The 24,800-nt window shown below is 45.9% G+C and overlaps 1 protein-coding gene and 1 long non-coding RNA gene across 7 annotated transcripts in view; one reads left to right on the top strand and one right to left on the bottom strand.

Moving 5' to 3' along the window:
- The first annotated feature begins 218 nt into the window (after nt 1-218).
- On the top strand, nt 219-24,315 carry LOC128350840 (uncharacterized). The gene is made up of 3 exons (XR_008319469.1): nt 219-3,415; nt 22,437-22,491; nt 23,863-24,315. It is a non-coding gene; the product is annotated as an uncharacterized LOC128350840 (long non-coding RNA).
- The window catches only part of AMOTL1 (angiomotin like 1), a 97,734-nt gene continuing 81,755 nt past the window's right edge, over nt 8,822-24,800 (bottom strand). For 5 of the 6 annotated variants that reach the window (XM_053309617.1, XM_053309616.1, XM_053309612.1 and 2 more), the window contains 4 exons: nt 23,803-23,928; nt 19,072-19,298; nt 16,259-16,531; nt 8,822-15,457 (listed from right to left, as the gene is read on the bottom strand). In XM_053309617.1, coding sequence (XP_053165592.1) covers nt 15,351-15,457; nt 16,259-16,531; nt 19,072-19,298; nt 23,803-23,928 — 733 coding nt within the window. In that variant the 3' untranslated portion in view covers nt 8,822-15,350. The remainder of the gene's footprint in view (nt 15,458-16,258; nt 16,532-19,071; nt 19,299-23,802; nt 23,929-24,800) is intronic. The other variant, XM_053309615.1, reaches the window with a different exon arrangement.

The following is a 24,800-nucleotide window of genomic DNA, read 5'->3' as shown; positions in this document are numbered from 1 at the left end:
CAAGAGATCTCTGTTTAAAGTGCACTGTTTGTTAACTTTGATCCATGGATTGTGTACACACAGTACACTTTTAACAGAGATCCCTTGTAAGGTTGCAGTATATAACTGCCCCTGAAGAAAGCCTTGTGGCTGAAACATGTTGGGCATAGGATATCTATGAATAATAAAAAGGACCCTCTATATTCCATAGCAAGAGGTGCTCTCCCTTTTGTTGACGTTTTAGTGGAAGTTTCCTGTTTTTGTTGTGCTTTTCTTACATCTTTTGGGGAAATTTCCATAGCATCGTAGACATCTAATGGTAGACATACCGTTATTCGGTATTTTGGGAATTGTACTCTAAAAGTGCCCAAAGCTACTCGCTGATATCCAGACCAGTGTTGTGCTACCACAATGAGGAGCCACACACACTTAAGAAGTTTGTGGAGCTGCACAAAGTTGTGGTGCTCTGTAATGTGCATGCGTGGAAGGCCACCTTAAGGACACAAAGAAGGCTCTGCTGCAAGCTTGTGCAACCTATCAGATTACAGGGTGCAGCAGTACATAGCTGTGGTTTCTAGAAGGTTTTGAAGAGGCAATGATTTGGCTAAAACTGACGGGAAGAGGGGCCTAAGATTTCGTTATGGACTCCCTACCTTTCCCCACTGTAATCTGAGCACTGATTGATTTCAAGGCAAGTGACTTCTTTCGAAGGCTGCTTAGGTCTGGCACAAAGGAGCATGAGTTGGTGAATGCTTGGTTGTAAATTGTGTGTTCAAGAGGAGGAAATTTCATGACAAACTAGAAACCACAAGACAAATGGGCCTGCCCTTTCGGAAGCGGTTTCCATCTTTGCTTGTGTGTCCTGGCAACCCGGCCGCTCTCATTTATCGGCTGCTGGCTCAGGTCCTGTTTGGGAAATTCCAGAGGAAAAGCTCTTTCTCAAACCCGCTGTAAGAAGAGGTGGTGCATTTCTGTTAGACATGAAGGAAGCTTCTTTCTCATGGTCTTTTGGCTGAAACGACCAAATCCCAAAGGCAGCTTCCAGCCTGACCCGTGATTACTGCAGGCCAGATGCTTTATAAAACTCCCTGCACAAAAGCAGGAAACTGAAGCTTCTGACAGTTTCTCACATATTTCATTCTGCTGAGTGAGAGCAGTGCTCTTTCCGCTGACCCCAATGAGGAGGAATAATAGTCAGCAAAAGCTTGGACGGTTGAAGGTCCCACATGCATTCCGTTGTAAGGCCCCAGTACAGCTGGAACTCTGCAAAGCCAAGAAGCACTCTGCAAAACAGAAACTAGGCCTGACTGCTTCTGGATCTGTTGGCAGGTGCAGTCTTCAGGCCAGACCCTGTGCCTTTCACGGACAGAAGGTCAACAAAGGAAGCATTGGTCTTGTGGTAGCAAGCATGACTTGTCCCCTTAGCTAAGCCGGTTCACCCTGGTTGCATATGAATCGGAGACTAGAAGTGTGAGCACTGCAAGATATTCCCCTCAGAGGATGGAACCACTTTGGGAACAGCAGAAGGTTTCGAGTTCCCTCCCTGGCATCTCCAAGATCGGGCTGAGAGAGATTCCTGCCTGCAACCTGACTCAGTATATGGCAGCTTCCTATGTTCCCATCAGTGCATATCAGTACCCTAGCCCCTAATTGCTGCTAGGTTCCTTGAAGGAGGAACAGGAGTGGATTAAGCTTTTTGTTGCCGCCTTACCTAAAAAAGAAAAAGAAAGCCTCTGCATGACAGTGGCAGTAGCTCTGGCGGTGGGGAAGTGGCGGAGGGGAAAGTTTCCCCTTTTTCCCTGTAAAGAACACCTCTGCCTGCGACGGGATGGGGCGCAGTTGCTGGAGGGAGGGAGGGGGTGAGGAGTGGAGAGTTTCACCTTTTACCTTTGAAAACGCCGGTGCACAGCAGGATGGGGGTGGAACGAGCTCCTACCAACTCCCCTCCTCACCACTCCCCCAATCCTGCTGTGCAGCATTTTGCCACCGTAGGCAAATGCCTACTCTGCCTCTCCGTTCATCCGCCACTGAGGAGGAATCTCTTCAGCCACCTCCTGCCACCCTGACTTCTTCCAGCAAGGAATCACAGCAGTGGAGGCACCTGCACAGAGCAGGGGAGAGAGAGCTCCTGGCCTCACCTGGCTCTCTGCTGCTTCCACTTTCGTAGGTGCTGTGTTATAAAATTACTTTAAAAATGCATGTCATTATTATTGGGGTGGGCAGTATGATTGAGCTTAATTATCCAAAGAGGGGCTAAAGAGCATCCGGGTCCTGAATCTTTTCTGTAGCAACGCCCCTGATCAACACAATATATAAAGCACAGTTCTCCATTGGCTCACTGCCCCTTATATGTGGAAGGAGAGCATTAATGTGGGAATATACTGATTTCTCTTTCAGAAATCTAGTGTGGGATTAGGGTTGTCACATATCCAGGATTGTCCCAGACAATCTAGGAATCAGACATCCTGTCTAGGATGTATGAAAAGTGCCGTCCTGGCTATAAAATGTCCAGGAATTTGAGAAGGAAGGTTGCTGTAATGAATTTGACCCATTTTTTCCTGGTGCTTTTTTTCTAGGCATTGCAGCAACTTTTACGAACCAGATGTCCTTATCCTTTCTCAGGCACCACTGCTGCCATCTGTATGGGTCCGTAAAACCCATCCCCTCGTTTCTGGATCATCTCTAGAATTAGAAAGAGTTTATTGAAGTGGAAAGCTCCTAACCTTCTCCCGTGCAAAGAACGCTATAGGGGAAAAATACACAGAATAGCCACTAAGCTGCACTGCCAAGTACTCTTTCCAATCCCAGTCAAAGAAGTGAGGTTTTAAATCACCCCCACCCCCACCCACCGCAGTTGTGTCTAGGAATTTTCTCTAATGAATGTAGCAACCCTATGTGGGCCAAGCTTTCTTCCTCAGAAATGCACCTTGCTCCTTCTGGGCCCATCTTAATCTTTTTCCCCCCCTTCTAGTGCCACCAATAGAAGTAGCATGAAATGGCTTCAAGTTACTAGGTCTGTCCACATGACCATTTTGGAGTGGGCTGGAGAGCTTCTATTCCATTAGCAGCACACAAGCAGAACTTCTATTTGGGTCAGCAAACCCAGAGCACACACAATTAAGCTGAGCCCAGTGCTCATTGAAATCAGGAGCCGATAGTCCTCCAGGGCCTCCATGCCTTCCCAGCATGCTTTGCACTGCCAGTAGATTGGAAAGCCTCATTACATCAGCAACTGCCCTCTGATTGGCCACAAAGGAGCAGGAGGCAGATCCAGCCCTGCTGAACTGCTCCAGCTATAGGATTATAGAGTATTCTTTGCAGAGTGGCACATCTATGGACGGCAGCCTCTGTAGCCATAGCTCTTTTTCCCCAGGCCTGCAGAATTTCAGTGGCTGAATAGAAAAGGCAGGTGGATCCACACAACCAGAAAAGCAAGGTAGGAGAACATTCTTCTTCTCCTGCTTTGGTAAGAGCAGGATACAAAAACTGGGTTGGTTACCCTGCTTTGAACCACCTGGGCTGGAGGTATTTGCATGGGTTCTCATAACCATGCAAAACAGGATAACCCAACTCTTACCTTGATTTTAAGGATTGTATTAATGAGTCTAGTGTCTCTTATCTGAAATCTACTTTAAGGGTGTCACGGATCACACCATGTGTCACGGCCCAGTCTCAACCAGCCCTATGATTTTTAAGTTTAACCGCTGCCACCAGGTAGACTTTTAGGCTTTCTCTGGCAGTGTTTACTGAAACCAGCCTTCCAACTTGTGTTGTATTACAAATTAAGTAGTGTGGTAAAGGCTTTAGGAGTGGGGTGGAGAAAACAGAGAGAAGTTACAGATGTTTAAAGACAAACAAGAAATTTTACTTTGAAAAGAGTTCAATTTAAAACAATAGCTCCTTGGGAAATTTTAGTACCAAAACAGCAAGCAAATGAGCCTGCACAGTATAGTGGTTATAGTGCTGGACTAGGACCGGGAAGACCCGAGTTCAAATCCCCATTCAGCCATGAGACTGGCTGGGTGACTCTGGGTCAGTCACTTCTCTCTCAGCCTAACCTACCTCACAGGGCTGTTGTGAAGAGAAACTTAACTATGTAGTACACCACTCTGGGCTCCTTGGAGGAAGAGCGCGATGTGAATGTAAAAACAACAAAACAACAAAAAACAACACAAGGAAGAAACAAAATGTGATCAAAACACATCCAAACTGACCTGGGCCCTAACTTCAGAGTCTTGACCCAAAGTCTTCTGCAATCACCTCAGCTTCTTCCACAAACCCATCTTGTCCCTTGTTTTAGCCTTAGGTCCTGCTCTCACTTCACAGTTCTGGGGTTTCAATCTGACTGCTGGTGAGTGATTCAGCTCTTCAGAAGTGATTCAGCTCTCCTAGTAATTTTCAGTCCTTATTCTCAGCAACTCTTTTCAGTTCTTTCTTACTCCAGCTCTGCAACTCTTTCCAGCTCTGTTGTCCACTTGATCTTCACTCTGACTCCTGACTCTTCAGTTTCCTAACTTGAACTGCACTAAAACGCTACTGAAGGCAGCCACCTTATATTCTTCTTTCCTTCCCATTTTTCCAAACCATCCAATCAACACGACTTAAGTTCTCTCCATTTTTGTTTTAATAAATTAAGAAAATATGTTTTATTCTTTATTTTTATTACTTATTTTGTAGTTCAGGTTTTATTGGGTGGCTCATTTAATACCCAACAAAATCAAACCCACCAAAATCAAAACCAGCACAATTCACCTCCCACCAAAACCAAACTGTAGAACAGGAGCTGTGAACATTTGACCCCTGTACAGCTTTTTAATGTAGGGAGTAAGCAAAGCAATTGCAATACAGAAAACTCATATACAAAAAAGAGGAGATTCGGGCCTCATTTCTTCACAAAGGGTGAAGTGAGGATAATACAGGACAATCCCATGTTGGCCTCCCTGAGATCTCTGGAGACAGGGTGGGAAATAGATTAGATAGACAGAGAGTGAGTTTTGATGAAAACTATTCTTCAAATATTGCTTTTAGTGTGGCCAGCTGAGGTACAATTCAATTCAGATAATTTGAGGTCATCTCACTTTTCTCACAACTGAAGAGCAGTGCGGGGACAGTCAAAGACAAATATCAGGGCGAGTGATATCCGGCATGTCTCCCCAGCTGAGGTAATTTCTATTTGACCAGAAGATGGAGCTGATAATTCTCAGGTTTGTTCCAAACACATGGTTCTCATCAGAGATCTAGAAAGCGCAGTTGACTTGGGGCCCAGAAAAACATTAACTTCACGAGAGGATTGTTTGCCTTTAATGTAAAAAAATAATAATAATCTCAATTTTCAAAGATATAATCCTAAGAGGAGAATAATTGGGGGGTTGGGGAGCCAGGAGAGTGGGAAAGGGTTGATGTTAAAGAACAAGCATACTCCCTTTCCTCTGTGGGAACTGAGCTTAAATAGGGAAAATGAAACAGCTGCCATCCCCAGCTTATTCCTGCCTCCTCTCCTCTCCTTCTGTCATCTGCTCCTTTGTGTTGCTATTAGATTGTGACCTCTTGGGGCAGGTACCAGTCTTAACATTATTTGTAAAGGAACACACACATAGATGGTAAACAAACAAAGCAGTAGAAGTCACTGCGGTTTCCTGACTTGCTAGAGTTGAAGGCCCTTCCGTGGTTTGTGTTTACTCTGAATTCATACATTTACATGCTAACAGGTGACTGTGGGGTGCATTTCCCTTGCCACTTGGGATTGTGGGCCAGATTGTAGATAACTGGAGTTCTGTAACGTGTACTGCTTTGAATTATGTTCTGGTTTATGTAGTGTCGGGACTCTTCCCCAACACCCTGCAGAGCACTTGTCCAACTGAGTGGTGAACAGATCAACAGCTGGGGATTGCCCAGCTGTGCACGAAGCCAATGGCAACCATGCTGGGAGGCGGGAGAGGACAAGGAAGCTGGGAAGATGGCCGCTCTTGACTGGGGCCAGAATGGCCCAACAAGCTGTTGCCTGGCAGCAGTCCGGGACTAACAGGTCCCTCTGCTCTGCAGAGACCCTGGGGGATGATGCAGGGAGAGGAAATTGAGTCCAGTAATGCGGCCCCTCTAAGAGGGTAACAGGCAGAATACAGGAGGGTGGGAATGGAAAGCAGGGTAGGGGGTAAGAGGGATGTTGGCTGACCCTGGGAACCTATATAATGGGCTTGATGCTGCCACAGGCGGCAGTGATGAGGAGGTCAGTGGAGATGGAGAGTGGATGCCTGTATGGACTCCCAGGGAGGAGCAAGGCAATGCATTCCCTCTCACCGGCAGATGGAGGAGGAACAGGGAGCTTAGAACCCCTCTCCCCATCCTTCTGTGCCCAGGGATTGTAAGGCTTATGCAGAGGAAATACCACATGTAGTGCATTTGCGACTGATAATAGACCCTAATATAGGCTATCTGTCCATCCAGCTATCAATCACTGGGATTCAAAAGCAGTGATCTAAGATTAGGCTTGAGTTCATTTTAGGTATTAACCAATTACTATTTTTGTTGCAGGAAATCTCAAAAAAGTTAGCCAGGTTTGGGGGGGGGGGTGTCCATTCTTCAAGTGGCTGATTTGGGAATCCAGCCAGGCATGTTCCATGGTGGAATCTTGGCAAGGTCCATCTTGCTCCAAAAGTCCCCCAGTGCTTACTGATGTCTGAGGAAGAGGCTGCTGGTATGGCATGGGTAAAGTGTTTCTGCCATGAACACAAAGTGATGAGAAAAGTTTTACCGCTTAAAATGCTGTTGTCAAACCTGCTGTTAGAGGTATAACAGGGGTGTAGTAAAAAGAGAGGCACTTCTGCCAGGTCATCACAGGGGCCAAATACTTCCATGCATACACATACATTGCATTCAGGGTCACGATGCTCCCTGGAATAGTTTACATCAAAAGTTCCCAACCTGTGGTCCTCCAGACGTTGCTGAACTACAGCTCCCATCATCCCCAGCCACAATAAACTGTAGCTGGAAATGATGGGAGTTGCAGTTCAGCAACATCTGGAACTTGAAGGCCACAGGTTGGGAACTTCTGGTGTACATTATGTTGCCCTTGATGTATGCCAGCCCCTAACAGAAGCCAGAAAGGAATCTCAAATGGACAGGGGCCAGCCTGCTCACTAGGCAGACCTAGGCAGTAGTCTGTGGCACCAGTTCTTGGAGAGGGGCACCACATACCTGTCTTCCCCTCTTCCAGCAACCATTGATATGTGACTTGTTGTGAGTGCCCATTTGCTCTCCTCCCAGGAGGGGGAGTGGTGGGGGGTGCAGCAGGGAGAAAGAAAGAGTGAGCAAAGCCAACCATGTCTTCATTTGCTTTGCTTTCTCTCCCATTCTGGCGAATGAGCGAAGTTAAAGCTCAGGTTAAAGCTGGAGCTCTGATTTCCCCGCTGCGGGTGGGGGGAGTCAAACTTCACCTTAGGTGCCAAAAAATGCTGGAACTAGCCCTGGAAAATGGAAGTATGGGGTCTAGCTGCTTCTGTTGATCTGTTTTCAGCTTTCAGTTTTACTGGACATTTGCAGAGGCAAGCGTGGGATTCACCCTCTCTGCATAAACCAACTTCTCAGGGGACTTCTCCAAGTGGGAGTACATCCAGACCATGATATTTCGTTGTCTGGGGTAGAAAATCCAAATATGCCCCCTGCAGTAGTAAATAATAATGAATCGTGGACTATTTGCCATCCTTCAAAGCCACACAAAAGCTGCCTCCTGAAATGTTCAACTCATGCCCTGCCTGCCTTTGAATGGTCATGATACAAACAATAAGAACCGAAACCTGAAGTGCAGCTGATTGTGCTCAGCTGACACACATCTCACTTGCCAAGCTCTTTTTACAATATAAATGGATGTCCTTGGCCAATAAACTATTTCAGAATTCACTTATATTTCTGTTCCCCCCTTCTTCCATTATGTAGCTCAAACAGCTTATAGGGGCTGACACACACAGCAAGGATGTTCTGGGGCAGGATGAGAGCAGCTTGACCGAACTTCCCAGTCAACTGCACTGGTGGAGTGGGGAAGCGGCAATGTTTTGACTCCTTCCCCTTCCTTAAGAAGCTCTCTGTGCCACCTGAAAATATATCCCTGAGAGTTGTGTGGAAATGTATTTATTTGGTGGCACAGAGGGCTTGCTGGGAAGGAGGAGGGTGGTGTTAAAAATGGCCACTTCCCCGCTATACTGGTGCAGTTAGTAAGTTCTCTTAGGCTGTTCTCTTGCATGTTCTCTGGTGCATTCTTGCTCTGTATGTCAGCCAGGATTTCCAGGTGGTCTCCCGCCCAGGCACTGAACAGACCCAGACCTGCTCAGCTCCTTTAGCAAGGTTACCGCATTGTGTGCCTTCAGACCATATCCTGGGCCCCAATTCAGCAGCTTTTGGTGGACAGCTTGACAGTGTGTTACATACCTCCTACACATAAAAGGCAGCGCAGCTTGCCTTGAGACATAGCCGCCCACCAACACATGGGCCAAAGGGTCCTTTCCACCTGTTTCTCCCCCTCATACTTCATTTCTATGGCAACATAATGTGGGAGTTTTATTTATAGCATCCACTTTCCCCATCAGATCCCATTTTTGTGTCTGTGTGTGCTTTATTTACCTCAGCTTATTCTTTTCCTTTCACCAGTCTGTCAGCCTTGTTTTATGCCTTTTCCTGGTAGCTTTTTAAACAAACAAACAAACAAACAAAATGCACGTAGTCTCTTGTCATTTGCTGTGCAGTGGGAGTGGGGGAGACACAAAAAGGCATAAACCACTGGGAAGTTCTCCTGTGAAACTCTCATCTTTCCTTCAACACATTTAACACTGAAAAGCCAAGGGAGGGAAAGCCCACTTGTATACATTTATTATATACAATATTAAGGCACAAATTTAAGCAGCAGAGAACAGGAGAAAAATCTTTGGCTGGCCAACAACATCAGTATTTGTTGTGGGAGATGTACACTTTTCTTCTTTTTTTTGTAAACATTCTCCCACATACGTACCAATACATTCCAGCTGTACAATGCTCTATACCAACCATTCCATACAACAGGACAATAGAAAAGTATATGACAGTATGTTACAACTGGTTTACCTGGAATATAACTACAGCACAATTCTCACACAGCACAATTGTAGCATGTGAGTCAAGGTGTTGGACAGGATAGAAAATGTTTTGGGTTTTTTTGCTACAGGGAAAGCTGACATTTTACTAACCACGTATTTTACAGAATCTGCTCTAATTCGGGGTGATCTAGAGCAGTGTTTCTCAACCACCGGTCCCTGGACCGCTGCCGGTCCCCGAAGGCTTGAGTGCCGGTCCCTGACTGGGAGTCAACCCCCCCCAAACTGAAATCAAGGCACTCACTTCCTCAATTTTGCACATGGCACGGAAGAGGAAGAGTATCACGGAGGCATGGGACCCTTCTTGTGCCTTGCCTCCATGTGCTGCTGAGATCTTCCTACAGCTATCTTATTCCCTATCTTTACAGCTTCAAACTGTATGCGGTGCGGGGGCATGGAGGAAAAAGTATGGCAGTGGGCACCACTTGAAGGGCTGCTGGTTCTTGCATGCTCATTATTTGCAGCCAAAGGTTGGTTGATTGAAACCCAGCTGCCTGTTGTGGTCAAGGCGCCTTGAGAGGGAACGCTGTTTCCCTCTTGCATCAGTGGGGCTTGCTTGTATGTTGTTTTCATTGGCCCCATGTAGCTTTTGAATTTTTCTAATGGCCCAACATACCCTCTCCACTGAGTAATCAGAAGCACCTCCACCCCCACCCCGCACATACTGAAGACATACTGGAGACAAATTTGTTCACCCAGGCTTTTAGATTCAGGGGTTCTCAACCTTGGGTACCCAGACGTTGGTGGACTTCTACTCCCATAATCCCCAGCCATAATGGCCAAATGCCATTGTTGTTGGGGGTTATGGGAGTTTAACTGAGAGACCCAAGGTTAAGAACCCCTAATATTCCATGTTTGCAAAAGATTCCAAATTTAATTATTTTAATGCTTATATTATTCTAAACTGCCCAGAGATGCATGTTTGGGGCAGTATAGAAGTCTGATAGAGAGATAGATAGACAGACTTGAAACCCCTTTACTAACTGCTGGTCCGGGAAACTGCGCATGAAGAATGTAGCGGTCCTTGAAACTCTGCACGAAGAATTTAGCGGTCCTTGACTCCAAAAAGTTTGAGAAACACTGATCTAGAGAACCTTTTTGCACAAAAAATCAAGTACAACCAGATCAAAAAGAATGTTCTGTGCTCATTTTGGCTGAAAATGTGAACACTGTCTGACATTTGTTTACACATGAGGTCTGAATCTGTAGTAAGCAGGCTTCTATATGCAAGTGAAATCTTAGGTGTAAACATTCCTTTGGGGGGTTACAAGAGGCCTTGACAAATTTCCTTGGGATCTGGAAGCCAGCCCAAAAATTTAGGAGCCAGACAATGAATGACAAAATTACTGGACTTTGTGATGGACACTATAGAAGGGGTTAAATGGGTTTCTCTTTATGCCCTTTAGAAGTAGCATACTTAGAACAGAAACATGGCTGTCTGGAACAAAGATTTTATTACTGTAATTTTGGACAGAAAGGCTGCATTGGCGTAAAAGCCGCAGTAAGGAAAAAAGGCTGAAAAATTGCAGTAACCCAGAAGAAACACCACATCAGTGTAAATGCCGCAGTTAGAGGGGGACATCATGCATTATTTTTTTGGTTGTGTTGAATGCTTAAAGATTTACTACAGCTTGATCCTGAATTCTAGTGTAAACAACGCATTGGTGTAAATGCCACAGGCGGCAATAAACAACTTTTAATAACGTACTCGCTGTGGCCTTTCTACCCAAAATTATGATAAATAACTCTGCCTCTGAATATCCTAGTCTAGCCTCTACAGTTAAATTTCAAGACACCATGGCTCCCTTGAGCTTGGGTTTGTAAAGCCCTGTGTTATAACTAGTGGGTCTGGTGCTTAATACAATGCCATGAGTATTAAGGAGAAAACCGAACAGAACAGTTCTATTTAGCAATTGTTCCAGGATTATGAAATCTGGTTGATCCCACTTGTTAAAAATCCTGATTTCAGTATGTTGGAATAGTTGGGGGGAAATTTATATTGAGTTCAGCAGAATGTACACTTAGAGATTACTTATGTGTAATTATGTATAAGAGATCCTATATAATGTGGTTTGAATGAATTGAGAAGACCCTAATTACATGTTCACATTCTTTTAATCCTGACTTTAAAAAAGCTGAAATCCAGCAGCTTGTTCTGAATGATTATACATGGGATAGAATTGTGCTGCATGCAGTGAAAAGTGTGTGTGTGTGTGTGAGTGTGTGTGTGAGAGAGAGAGAGAGAGAGAGAGAGAATTATAGCTCTGTCCAGACTTTGTTGTACCTGCATACAAGCATCATACATGTTTTTGTGTGAATGTCTGTACATGCGTTCATTTTAAATACATGGTACAGAGAAGCCCCCTTCAAATGTAGGATATAGAGAGAAACTATCTACTCTATGGGTGTTGAACAGAATGTGTGAATAACTGTATGTTTGTACTGATCTGTATGTGTGTACACGGGCTGTACATGTACTGAACATAACATGTGGATGGGGCTTGTATGTATGTATGTGTTTATAAGACACAGAAAATGAGGGAATGTTTGTATACCTATGGGTTCTGCTGTTTGTTAGGTTAAAAATAGGTTAAATTAAGAAATTGCACAAATGAGGAAAAAGCTACATTTTAAAACCTTTATCACTTTCTGAAACAAAAATTCCCAAACATAAGCCTATGAATTCCGCCTGGGTAGGGAGTCGCAATATCTGGGGTGAGATATGGCCAAAGCCAGTTCCATAAGCAAAGAGAAAACGGTAGACTATTTCCCCTAAAACCAGCAATGTCTTGCACCCCAGAAACAGCACCAAGAGTGAGCAAACCATGCCACACAGAGAGCCCTGGTTCATCCACATGTCGACCTCAGAGCAAAGCGCCATGTGAGGGAAACACCTCTGAGTAACGAAAGCAGGTGTCAGTCCCCAAAACAGCCCCAACTAGCCATGTCTTGGCTAGAACATCTTTTTGCTTTTTGTTAAAGGGAACAAGGAAATCCCTGTCCTGGATTGATTTCTCTCTAGTACAAGACAGCAAGGCGGGCTTCCTTGTTTGAAGACTGGGCAAAGGACAAAAGAGATCCTCAAAACATGACTTTCTATAGCTTCTGGCAGCTACTCCAGGCTCTGTGAGGGAAGGAGGGGCTTCTTTCCACACACTGCCCAGTTAAGAGGCAAATCCATGAACTGGAGTCAAAACAGAGCACACTTCCACTGCATAAACAGTACTGCTAGCAATGTACAAAAGATCGTTACAAAATGACTGGCTTGTCCTAGTCATCCCCTGAAGGAGGGTCATGATGTGGGCTGCTTGCCACCCCACCTTTCTAAATGCCCCAGCTCAACACGGAGAAGCCACATGCAGAATCTGTCTCTGGCACCTGCTAAATGTGGGGCTGCCCACGTAGTTCAGATGGGGATGCACATCTGCACTGAGGCATGTATCCAGATGCAAGGCATCCAACCCCTGTCAACAATGTGGATGTGGATGCACATTCCCCACCAGTGCTACAAGAAGCACACAAAACAGCCATTTCTGGCTTGGCAGCCACAAAAAGTATCTGTACAGGCAAAATGGCAAGGTGTGTCATGTGTGATTGCACAGATGTGTATGCGTGCAGCAGAGAGTTGAGCTTGGCTGGGGCCCCTCGCCTTAGGTGTCTGTGTGGTGAATGACACGTTTGTTGCCATGTAGCATGTGAAGTGGCCCTTACAGATATCACTATGAGGTCATTCACACAATCAAAAACTGTGTTCTACCTGGGTTTGGAAACTGTGTGTACTCCCAATTTTTGATTATGTGGAAGCAAGGTTAGAGGAAAACCTGGGTAGCTTTTTCTCCTACCTTGCTTCCACACAATCACTTCTACCCAGGTTTTCCTCTAACCTTGCTTCCACACAATCAAAAATTGGGAGTACACACAGTTCCCAAACCCAGGTAGAACACAGTTTTCGATTGTGTGAATGACCTCTTTATCTTATAATTAATATCCTTGGTCTCCAATAAGGCCTGATCTTGCGGTAGCAAGCATGAATTGTCCCCTTGGCTAAGCAGGGTCTGCCCTGGTTTGCATTTGGATTGCAGATGAGCACTGTAAGATATTCCCCTAAGGGGACAGGGCCATAAGCTCAGTGATAGAGCATCTCTTTGCATGTAGAAGGTCCCAGGCTGGGAGAGACTCCTGCCTGAAACCTTGGAGAAGCTGCTGCCAGTCAGTGTAGACAATACTGACCAATATGGACCAATGTCTGATTCCGTATGGCAGCTTCCTAAGTTCCTGTAAGTGACCTTGATTGTTCCCAAGAGGCAAGGCATCCAATCCAGATGTCGGGTATGTTTAGCCTGAAGAAAAGGAGACTGAGGGAGGATACAAGAGCATTCCTCAAATAACTGAAGGGCTGTTGCATAGAAGAGGGCAAAGTCTTGTTCTCTGCTGCCCCCACAGGGCAGAACTAGATCTAATGGGCTTAGGAACAGAGGAAGCTGCCTTATACAGTGTCAGACCCTTGATCCATCTGGCTCAATATTGTCTACACAGACTGGCAGCAGCTTCTTCAAGGCTGCAGGTAGGAGTCTCTCTCAGCCCTATCTTAGAAATACCAGGGAGGGAACTTGGAACCTTCTGCATGCAGATGCTCTTCCCAGAGTGGCTCCATCCACTAAGGGGAATATCTTACAATGCTCACACATGTAGTCTCCCATTCAAATGCAAACCAGGGCAGACCCTGCTTAGCAAAGGGGAGAAGTCATGCTTGCTCCCACACAGAAGTTGAGATTTTGGCTGAACATTAGAGAAAACCTCTCAATGGTAAGAGAAGTTTGACAATAGAAACAATAACCAGGAGGGTGGGGGGCAGCAACCCCCCACTGGTGGTCTTCAAGCAGAGGCTGGACAACCATCTGCTGGTGAAGTTCTAGCTGTGGGTTTTCTGCATCCAGCAGGGAGGACCAGATGCCCCTGCGGCCTCCTCCAACTCTCTGATTCTATGAGTAAGTGTTCCTGGCAAGAGACAGACCTAAGCAGATGGCATACCCATTCTTAACACTCTTTGTAAACTGCATCTCTTTTGGATTAAAAAAGAAAAGAAAAAGTATGGATTAAGCTGCCTAATATTTCCAAAGAAAGCTGCACATTCACTCTTGCAAAGGAAAGCTTTCGATTCTTGCAATCCGCAATGTCTCCGTTGTACATCGTGCTTTTATTAAACTGGTAGGAAATAGAGGAAAAGCAACACTGGAGCTATTCAATTTATGATAAATGGACAAAACTAAATGCACAGATGTAGCAGAAGTGCTTAGGTCAGAGTTAACATGAAAATTACGTTGAAGCAGGAAAAGAAGATGCAGAAATCTCCTGTGCCTCCCCCCCAACCCACGCCATGTCCATGATAATGTGGGAAATGGGACTTATGGATCTTAGCCACAGTCACATAATGTGGGGCAGGACTCTAGGTTTTTTGTGTGGTTGGTTTTTTGCCACAACCAACGTATGCAGCTGCCCTTCTGGAAGGAGATCAGTTGGTGTCACCTATATGGGTTTCAGATCAGGCCATTTGATTCTAAGCCTCCTTGGCAAGGATCGCACTTCTTCTGTGTTGTCAACAGCACCAAACATACTACCACTACTTAATAAATATTAAATATAGGCAAGGATACATAATTTACCTCGCTGTTCCACCAACAGCAGAAATGTCATGTATTGAGACTGAGAAGCAAACAGCGGATTAAAGAGTGAGGAGACAAAAATGGGGAAGGCAGTTGATAAGTTTGAAATTGCGAGTATCTGGAAGCCCTGCTTCCTCATCCCAGGTGTATCTGTTGTGCAAGAAATTTCACACAGGGAATGTAGCTGCTGACGTTAGCCAGCCGGTGATGAAATACTGTCTTGATGGTAGCAGAACGGATATTGGCACACTGACTGCACCTTCTGAGAAGAGATACCCTTTTTCCGTTGTAATAGAAAATTCAGTTTCTTATATCTTGTGGCAATGGCTTGCTCCATCCACATATGATTGGCCAACGCTTTTGCGATTGTATGTAGCAGATACCCTGAAGGTTCCGTCTCCAACCTCTTGTGCTCCCTCCGCATTAAGAAGTCCGATTCACCCAGGGTTTCCTTCCAGACGGGAAGCATCCTTGGTCTAGCTTTCAACTCTTCTCCAGAGTTCTTCCGTTTGGCACAGAAACAGCAACCACCACCACCTCCAAGGTTTTATGGGCACTTGCACAAGACATCGAGAAAGCTGCCATCGCTTCAGATAAGGACTTCCATCGTGTCTGGATCTGGGAATTCGGGCTTGTGGAGCAGACTGCTTACTCTGCCTTTGCTGTCAGGCAGCTTCCCGAAACTTGAAGAGTTCTCTGTGGAGAAAAGTGTAGGGAATGAATATGTGGCGCTTAGGGCCAAATTGCATTCTATGTATATAGTTTTGCTATTCTTTTCCCTCAATTGCTGTTGTCTCTACCTCCTCCTCGCCGCCGCCCCCCCCGCCCAATGCAAAGCAGCCATGGTGCCAAAAAAATTCTAGCTGCCAAGGTGGTGGGGGCGGCGGTGGTGAGCCGAGCAGGCTCACCACCACCACCATCACCACCATTCTGTGGCAGGTGGAGTAGAAGCAGCTGCTGGGCCTGACCGTTTGGCCCAGTGGCCCTTGAGATCTGTGGAGCGCCTTGCAGTTATCAAGGGCCGCTAGGCCGGACGGTCTGGCCCAGCGGCCGCTCCCCCTCCACGTGCCACGACCACGGGAGTGGGGGAGGCCTGCTCAGCACACCCCACACACTCCAGCTGCGCACATGGCGACTAGAATTATTGAAGTTTTTGGCACCACAGTTTGGTGTGGAGGGGCAGTGCTTCTGGGGAGCCTTCAAAAAATACAGGTTCCCTTATAAAAACAACCACCACCTTTAAGAACCCTTTAACTTTTTTAAAAAAAACTCTCATCGGGAAGGCAGGGGGCCTCTGAAGCCCTTCAGGTGCGAGCACCAAAATTACCTAGGTGCGCCCCTGACTGAACCCAGGATCTTGTGCATGCAAAGCAGGCGCTCTACCACTGAGCTGCGGCTCCATCCCTGATCCAGCAGGGCTATCCCTCTGTCCTTCTCTACCGCCACCAGCATTCTATTCTCATGGCCGGTCACACGAGTGAGCTTGGAATTACTCACCTAGTCTCTCCCCAGTCCCCTTGGCTACCATGTGCCTCAGGGCTGGGCTGCCAGCAGGAGTGCCGCTCAGTTTCCCCCTGCCTGGGAAAGACGCTGAGCTTGGCCAGAGAAACTCAGAGCCCTTGTCCGTCTGAGTGCTGCTGTCTCTGCTGCCCGTTTTGGCATGGAAGATGGGCACTGGCCATGAGGATACTGCAGAAGACAAAGAGGGAGGTGGAGGAGGCAAGGCGGGGATGGATGAATGGTCGTGGGTGTCCTTTCCTAAAAGCAACCCTTGACAGAAAAACAAAAGCACAGGGAGAGAACCTTAACATTAATTAAAACTAGTTCCCTGTGTCCCACAATCCTATGCTATTTCCTCAGAAGCAAGTTCCACTGTGTCCAATGGGGCTTACTCGCTAGTAACCAGCCGACATCCAGACCAATTACTCCTAAGTATTCCTATTAAAAATTAAGTTGCCCTTTAGAGTAACTCCTGCATAGTAATATTTTTCAGTTCAGCTCAGTAAATTTATTACGGTTGATAGATCCAGAATTAAAAATAAAAACACAGAGTTGCTGCATCACAAGATATGGCAGTGGAATACCAACAATGCAATACATTTATTTATTTATTTGTCTATCTATCTATCTATCTATCTATCTATCTATCTATTTATTTATTTATTTTTATATCCCGCTCTTCCTCCAAGGAGCCCAGAGTGGTGTACTACATATTTTGTGTTTCTCGTCACAACAACCCTGTGAAGTAGGTTAGGCTGAGAGAGAAGTGACTGGCCCAGAGTCACCCAGCTAGTCTCATGGCTGAATGGGGATTTGAACTCGGGTCTCCCCGGTCCTAGTCCAGCACTCTAACCACTACACCATGCTGGAATAATCCACACCATAAAGCCATTATATAGTCCTTCCATCATCATCATCATCAAAGTAGTAATATTGAGTAACTTAGTCTGGGGACCGGTTCATACCATATCGTAATGGGACATATCATATTGTAACGGGACACCAGAGGTCCCTTCACCTCCGGTTTCCAAATCTAAATGTATGAACCTGGGGAAATGGAGTTTCCAGGGGAAAGCGACCCATAGTTTCCCTCATCAAACTCCATTGCAAACCTTCAGTAAGAGTGGAGTTTTGCTGCTGCAAACTCCATTTCTGCAGTGCCAGCATTACATACGGACACTAGCACTGAGGTTTGGGCTTCATGGAGCCAGAGTTGAGCGAGGAAGTTCCTCCCTCACTCCGGCCCGATTGGCTATATGGGCTGTCCTTCTGGTTAGAAGGAAGCCTGCACAGCCAGCTCCCCCACCTCTCTGAAGTTGCACTGACTGCAGAGAGGATGCTCTTCAGTATGTCCGAATGCGGATGAGAGAGCGGGGGAGGGGAGGGGGGCACAGAACCGCGGGTCCATTGGACCTGCGCTTCTATGTTACGTATGACCCGGGCCTGGATGCCAACCAGTGTTGAGGACTGCAGGCTACATTTTTGCCTCACCCTCCCCTAAAAATGGCTAATAAGAAAGTCAAGCACAGAGCATCTTAAAACAAAGTACCAAGCACAACGTAGGCACACTAGTGCTTCCCTCAAACTCCTCACATTACCCTTTTTATATGAACAATGATTAACATTAACGATGAACAGGGATCACATTTAAAACAACAATACAATCTATGGCCTTTAGAATAAGCAAGGGTCAAGAAAGTATCGGGCCCATACATCCTTACTGTATGGCACCTGTGGCCATGAATCCTTTGATGCAGATTGGCCAAGCTGATGTGATGGCACAGAATGCTCACAAACATGCTAAATGTTCAAGGAGCACAGCTGGTGGTATATCTGGGATCTGGAAGAGGGATGGAAAAGCTGCCACTTTGGCTGGGAGTAAAATTTCACAGAGGTTTTAAATGCAGACGCAGGTTTATGAGTCAGGCTAGAAACTAAGAAGAGGGCCCATGAAGTACAGAAACTAACAGATAGGGAGCCCAGAGGCTAAAGGCAGTGTTGTGTAGTGGTTAGAGTACTAGATTAGGATTGCATGGGTCTGAGTTCAAATCCTCCTTGGCTATGGAGCTCCCTGGGTGACCTTGGACCCGTCACTAGCTCTCAGCTTTACCTACCTCACCGAGCTACTGTGGTGGGAGAACTCTGTATACTTTCCTGAGCTCCTTGGGGAAAGGGCAGGATCGGGGCATAGCTAGGGGAGAGGGGGCCTGTGTTCACTCCTCTCCCTGGCAGCCCCTCAGATAATGGGAGATAATGAAAAACATAGGGAGGGCGGGGTGGAGCTGGTGGGCTGCAAGGCTCAGGTTCTTTGAACCCATCTGCTCAATGACAGCTAGATCCCTGGGCAGGATACAAATGAAATACATCAGTCTGCAGAGTAACCACAAGGTCTAATAACCAATGGGAGGTGGAAGCTGAAATTCACATCTTGATTTGCGCCAGCCAGCCAGTTCTTTGGCAGCAGACCAGTGTGGGTACTTCAGGGAAAACTAGCAATTCAGATACATGTCTACACTATTCACAACTAACAACTGTATTTTGCCATTTGAACATTCCCATTTTTTTGTACCAGAGCTCAAAAATGTATTCCCAGCCCAAGGTTTTTTGTCATCATTTTATTATTTACATTTTATATTCCGCTGTTTCTCCAAGGAGCCCAGAGCAGTGTACTACATATTTAAGTTTCTCCTCACAACAACCCTGTGAAGTAGGTTAGGCTGAGAGAGAAGTGACTGGCCCAGAGTCATTAGCTGATCTCCCAGCTTTGACGTCATTTCCTTTGCGTGTGGCTGACTTAGGGGGAAGCTCACCTATGCTCCCCTTCCAGCTCTTGTCTTCTTTCTTCTCCTCAGCCATCTGATTGCTGGTGAGGGAGGTCTGACGGGAATGAGTCCCGGCCACTGCGGCAATGGATGGGACAGACCGAGCAGGCCGCAAACTCCCAGCGTCTGCTTTGCCAGGATCCTTCCTGGACCGCTGCTGCAGGACCTTGATCATGGCATCCTTCTCAATGATTCTGGCATGCAGATTCTTTATCCTGTTAGATTATATAAGAGAGATGCAGGTGTGACGTGAGAATTGAAAAGAGGTTATTCAGTCTCAGCCAGCTTTCCCACAATGTTGGTGTGATGAATTTGACTTCTCAGGGAGGAGAGCTGGTCTTGTGGTAAGAAGCATGGATTGTCCCCTTTGCTAAGTAGGGTCCGCCCTGGTTCGCATTTGAATGGAAGACCACATGTGTGAGCACTGTTAGATATTCTCCTTAGGGGATGGGGCTGCTCTGGGAAGAGCAGAAGGTTCCAAGTTCCCTCCCTGGCAGCATCTCCAAGATAGGGGTGAGAGAGATTCCTGCCTGCAACCTTGGAGAAGCCGCTGCCAGTCTGTGTAGACAAAACTGAGCTAGATGGACCAATGGTATAAGGCAGCTCCCTGTTCCTATATTTATTTGAATTATTTATTTGACATATTTGTATCCCACCCCTCCAGTACAATAATGCTCGTGGCAGTTCAACACATTTTAAAAATGTGTCAGCAATATTTTGTTATATTCATATACAGCAATATATTGGCCAGAAACATTTTAAAAATGTGCTCAAACTCCATCTGTAAGAGCCTGCAAAGTAACGCTTACTCGATTTGGTGTATGTTTAATTCCCTGTGCTTGAATCCTGTCTGTAACACAGGATGCATGTTTGTGGATTTTGCCTGCCTGTTTTCATCAAGAATGAATAGGATGGGAGGAGAGCTGGTCTTGTGGTAGAAAGCATGAACTGCCCCCTTTGCTAAGCAGAATCCACCCTGGTTTGCATATGAATGGGAGACGTGTGAGCACAGTAAGATATTCCCCCAGGGGATAAGGCCGCTCTGGAAAGAGAAGATTCCAAGTTCCCTCCCTGGCATCTCCGGCATAGGGCTGAGAGAGACTCCTGCCTGCAACCTTGTAGGAACCGCTGCTGCCAGTGTGTGTAGACAATACTGAGCTAGGTGGGCCCATGGTCTGACTCAGTATACGGCAGCTTCCTGTGTTCCTAATTCCCAGTTCAGGTATTCATCCTCTTGCTACTAGTGGGCTCTAGCCCAGCCCTGATGCATGACAGTATTCTTGTCTTGCCCTATTTAAACTGGCCCAAGGACCTAGAGATTGATGGATGACCTTGTTACAAAAGCCCTGCCTCATGTTTCTCATAAGAGGCTGATATTATGATCAGTAGAGGCCAATACGGGTGGCACGGGGGTGGTAAACAAGCTGCAGGTGCCATTCATCCCCACTCTCTTCTCCCTGCCCTGCCCACCTTCCATTGCCTTGTCTCACCATGAGAGCTAGTTGGGGAACTGGGCTAATAGCCATCTAGTGTGTGAAGGGTTAATGCTGTGGCAGGTGAAACAAGGCAGGGAGGGGAGAGTGGAACAGCATCTACAGCTCATTTACCAGCGCCATACATCCTGGCCACTACTGATTATGATTCAAAGAGCATGGGTGTGGAAATTATTTTGCTCAATTTAGAGGGGCTTTGGTTTAAGAGGGGAGGGCAGGCCCTGGACTAGATCAGGCCATTTCAAAATGACTTCACTTAGTGGGGTGGAGACAAATCATTTCAAAATGGCCCGAGCACGAATTTTTGGAAACTGAATGATTATGGTAAAGCATGGATGACCCTTTATACCATCAGAGAATAAAGAAGTTTGCTTAATGCTTTTAACCTGGATTTAGAACTTCTTTTCTCTCTCTCTTTTTTTTTTTTGAATTCCAAATGATGTGGCTTCCTGAAAATAAAGTTTTAAAAAAATCTGTATATTAATTTGCCTGAGCAAATTATCTAAGCTTAAACCTTGGGAGACAGACTGGGCTTAAACCCTGGGAGACAGCTACAGCACGTTTGGCTGTGCTACGGTACATGCTACTGATAAACAGATATATTAAGGCACCTCCACATGTCTATGCAACTAAAAGAAACATAGCAATTACTGAAGCTCATTCAGAGTAGTGACAGCAGATCAGTTCCCTGCTGTGCATTTTTTAATTTTAGTAAGGGAACCATCTGGGGGCACAAGTCTAGGAGGTTAATAGACAGCCTTGCTTGACCTCTAGATCTCCCACAGCTATTGCAGGATTTTCTTCTCTGTTGGGCTGGCTGGCATTTTGAAAACCTAGTTTTCAAAACTCAGATAATAAGGTCATAGCCACATGTAGCCAAGGCAATCCAAACTAATTGCTCCACAGGCTAAACACAAGACTATTATGGTCCAATAACACTTGCCAATATTGTTCTCTCTCTCTCTCTCTCTCTCTCTCTCTCACACACACACACACACACGGATGGTGCACTATATACACACTTGCAGCCAGTAATACTTGTCCATGTTTGCAGAATGAACTAATACATACACCACATAAATACACTGGTTGATATACGGCGCAGCAACCCATTAATCCAAGAGCAGGGCATGCATACTGCTTCTGAGCCACTGCACAACCCGTGCTCACTGCTTGCAAACACAGGGCTGTTCTGTGCCTCCTAAAGAGTGTGTCATTGCTGCTGCGGCACTCCTGCCTTTGGGAATAACGGAAGTAGCAATGCAGCAGCAATGAAACACTCCTTAGAAGGCATGGAACAGTCTTGTGTTCACAAGCAGCAAGCAAGCCCGGGCTGTTCAGTGGCTCAGAAGCAGCATGTGTTCCCCACTCTTGGCTCCAGGAGGTGCTGTGCTGTACGTCAGCCACTTTTTGCAGAGGTGAAGGAAATACTTAAATCTATAAAGAGTGCATGCAGATGCTAGGGCACTTCAAACCACCCAAATTGGGGTAGGAGATGCCTATCTGCAAGTTATAGACAATGTCGGAGGTGGGGAGCTTGATCATGTGCTAAGCCTCGGCTGGGCAGAACAAACATGCCCTATGCAGATTCCACCCTCCACTTTGGAACAAGGTAGGAGGAAAAACCCTCCTACCCAGCTGGGGCTTAGCACACAAGCAAGATCCCCGCCTCTGACCTTGTTATTAACTCACATGCACAATTGCGAAATGAGAGTGTACGCAGCTCCTGAACTTGGGCAAAAGGCGTCTCCTACCCAAGTTCTGATTGTGTGAGCCACCCTGCTAGATTTCATTTGACAGTGTGAGTGGGGAAAAGGAAGATGGAAAGCAACTGCAACGTTTTTATTGTTTTCATTACAGGAGAACCTCGATATACACGGATCCAGCATCTGCGCATCCGCAGATCTGTGGTCAGGTAACAGACACCCAACCTCGGTATACGTGGTAAAAGTCCACCAAAAAGGGGGGTTAAACCCATATATCTGCGTGTTGGGGGTGGCTGGAAATGACCTCAGAAGTCATTTTTGGCCACCATTTTGAGTGCAGGAGCCATTTTATGGCTCATTATCTTGAGGAAAAACCACAAAAAACATGGGAAAATGGGTGATTCCTGGCTGCAGTGGAGCACTGTTGGCTCGCTGGAGACCCGCAGAGCATGGCAGGGCACTTTATATTGCCCTTTTAACCCATTTTTTGGTATTGGGGGTGGGGGCAATTTTTGGGCCTCCGGGAACTTAACCCCTGCAATCTCATTGCCCCAGTGACTCATTATTTGTGGTTTTCATATGCAGCAAACAGAACCCCCATGAATATTGATGTCCTCCTGTAATCTATTATCTCACCTTTTGGTCCTCAAAAGGACCCCCAATAACAAATCAAAATTTAGACAAGACAATTAAAATTTTGCCCCCACTCCTAGACAACACCAAACTGAAGCTAAGCACATTTATAGGGAAGCAGTGAAAGTAACCCACTTATCCAGCCCTTGAATGCATAAACACATGAGAAGGTGGAATGAATTCTAGGGTTTCTCTGAAGAGGTGGCCGTACCTTGAAGGCCCCACTTAAGGACAACAGAGCAGGAGCCAAACAGATCTACCCTGCAGCACAGAATCCATTGGGGATTTCCCCCAGCAATGCTTATGCACTGGTTTGATTCATTTAAAGAAGATCTGCTCATGGGAACAATCCAGCAGGTCATGCTCTGATTTATTGAGAGGGAGAAGGACTTTCTTGGGCCTTTCACCTCTTAGATAAAAATGCTGGGGATATCCCTGCTGCTATTCCAAAATAACTATGGCTTCTATACGGAAGAGAGGACAGGTCTCTTGTACAGAAGAAGGAATTTCATAGATGCACAGAAGAAGGAACTTCAGTAGGGGCAGCTTTTCTTTCCCTTGCATGCCAAGCTGCACCTGCTGAAATTCCCTCTGCTGTGCATCTCTTAAAGAAACAGGAGACCTCTTCTCTGTTCCATACAGCAGTCTTAAGGATAACCAATCACGTAAACAGTGAAAGTAGGTGAAATTTGCCATGATCTTTGATAGGTTAAAACCAGAATGTCTGAAATTCAAACAGATGTCTGAGTCACCTCACATCCTACCATGTAATTTTGGACAATGTGTGTTTACTATGCAGAGGGCTAAGTGCTATACATGCATCAAGAAATCCAACAGGCTTCAGCACTGTAGATTCTGGCAGTAGGTATTTAACAGCTGCTCCTTACGTGTATTCCATGTCTTGACACCTCCGATTGACCTGCAAAATCTCCTCTTCTTCCTGCCAGGGATGGACCTCCAGGGAACTCTCACTGTAGCTGCCATTCCGGGAGTGATTAGTGGCTGAGGTATCCCTGGCAACAAGGGACAAAAACACATCTTTCCACTAGGCTTGGCCAAGGACAATCCAAAGGGTATGAACCTACTGGGACTTTGAGATCAGCTTCACAAGCCCTGCTCTCTGGCACATCCCATCATGAATGAAGTCCAGTCTGCCGAGAACCCCACTGTTGTTTTTTTTAAAACTATAGGTTTCTAGCCCTCATTATTATGGAGAAAAATTTGAAAGTTTATCTGGGTATCTGTGCAAGGCTTCCAGTGGCAAGGAGTAAGGCCTCTACATTCTGCATTTCATAATACTCTGACCCATCTTTCCTTATGACATTCCTCCTATGTTTTCCCCACTCTGTTTTACCCTACCACTCACAGCCAAAGGGAATAAAATAGAAATTTAGCAAGACCCCAAATTCTGAAACTGGAATACATGAATTGAGTAGCATCCTGAAAACAGAATACATCAACGAACTGGAACGTGAAGCAAAACATGTGCAAATCTACTTAATTTATTAGGACTAAATACTTCTAAAGTCCTGGCTACAGAATGAGGAGATTTCCCTAAGGTTGAAATTTAGTGTTCCTGCAGAAGTCCTTTGACAGAACAGACAAGATACAAAGCAATTCAGATGATTCCATCTTTGGCTTAATCATCTGTTCTGCAAAGGGCTTTATCTATCAGATCCCACCCTTGTACATCTTCGCAACTGGTCTATGAAGCAGAACACATTTCCCCCCTCATTTTACAGTGGGGAATGTGAAATTGAGTGACTTGTCTAGGGCCACAAAATGGGTGAACTCTGGCATCCAGCTATCAAGTGGTAAGTTGCCACAGTGGGCATCTAACCAACCGTTGCTTTCAGCACATGAAAGAGAATTTTACCACACTTTT

This window comes from Hemicordylus capensis, chromosome 3, assembly GCF_027244095.1.
Source record: "Hemicordylus capensis ecotype Gifberg chromosome 3, rHemCap1.1.pri, whole genome shotgun sequence".
Classification (NCBI taxonomy): domain Eukaryota; kingdom Metazoa; phylum Chordata; class Lepidosauria; order Squamata; family Cordylidae; genus Hemicordylus; species Hemicordylus capensis.
This window is presented reverse-complemented; position numbering and strand designations above follow the sequence as displayed.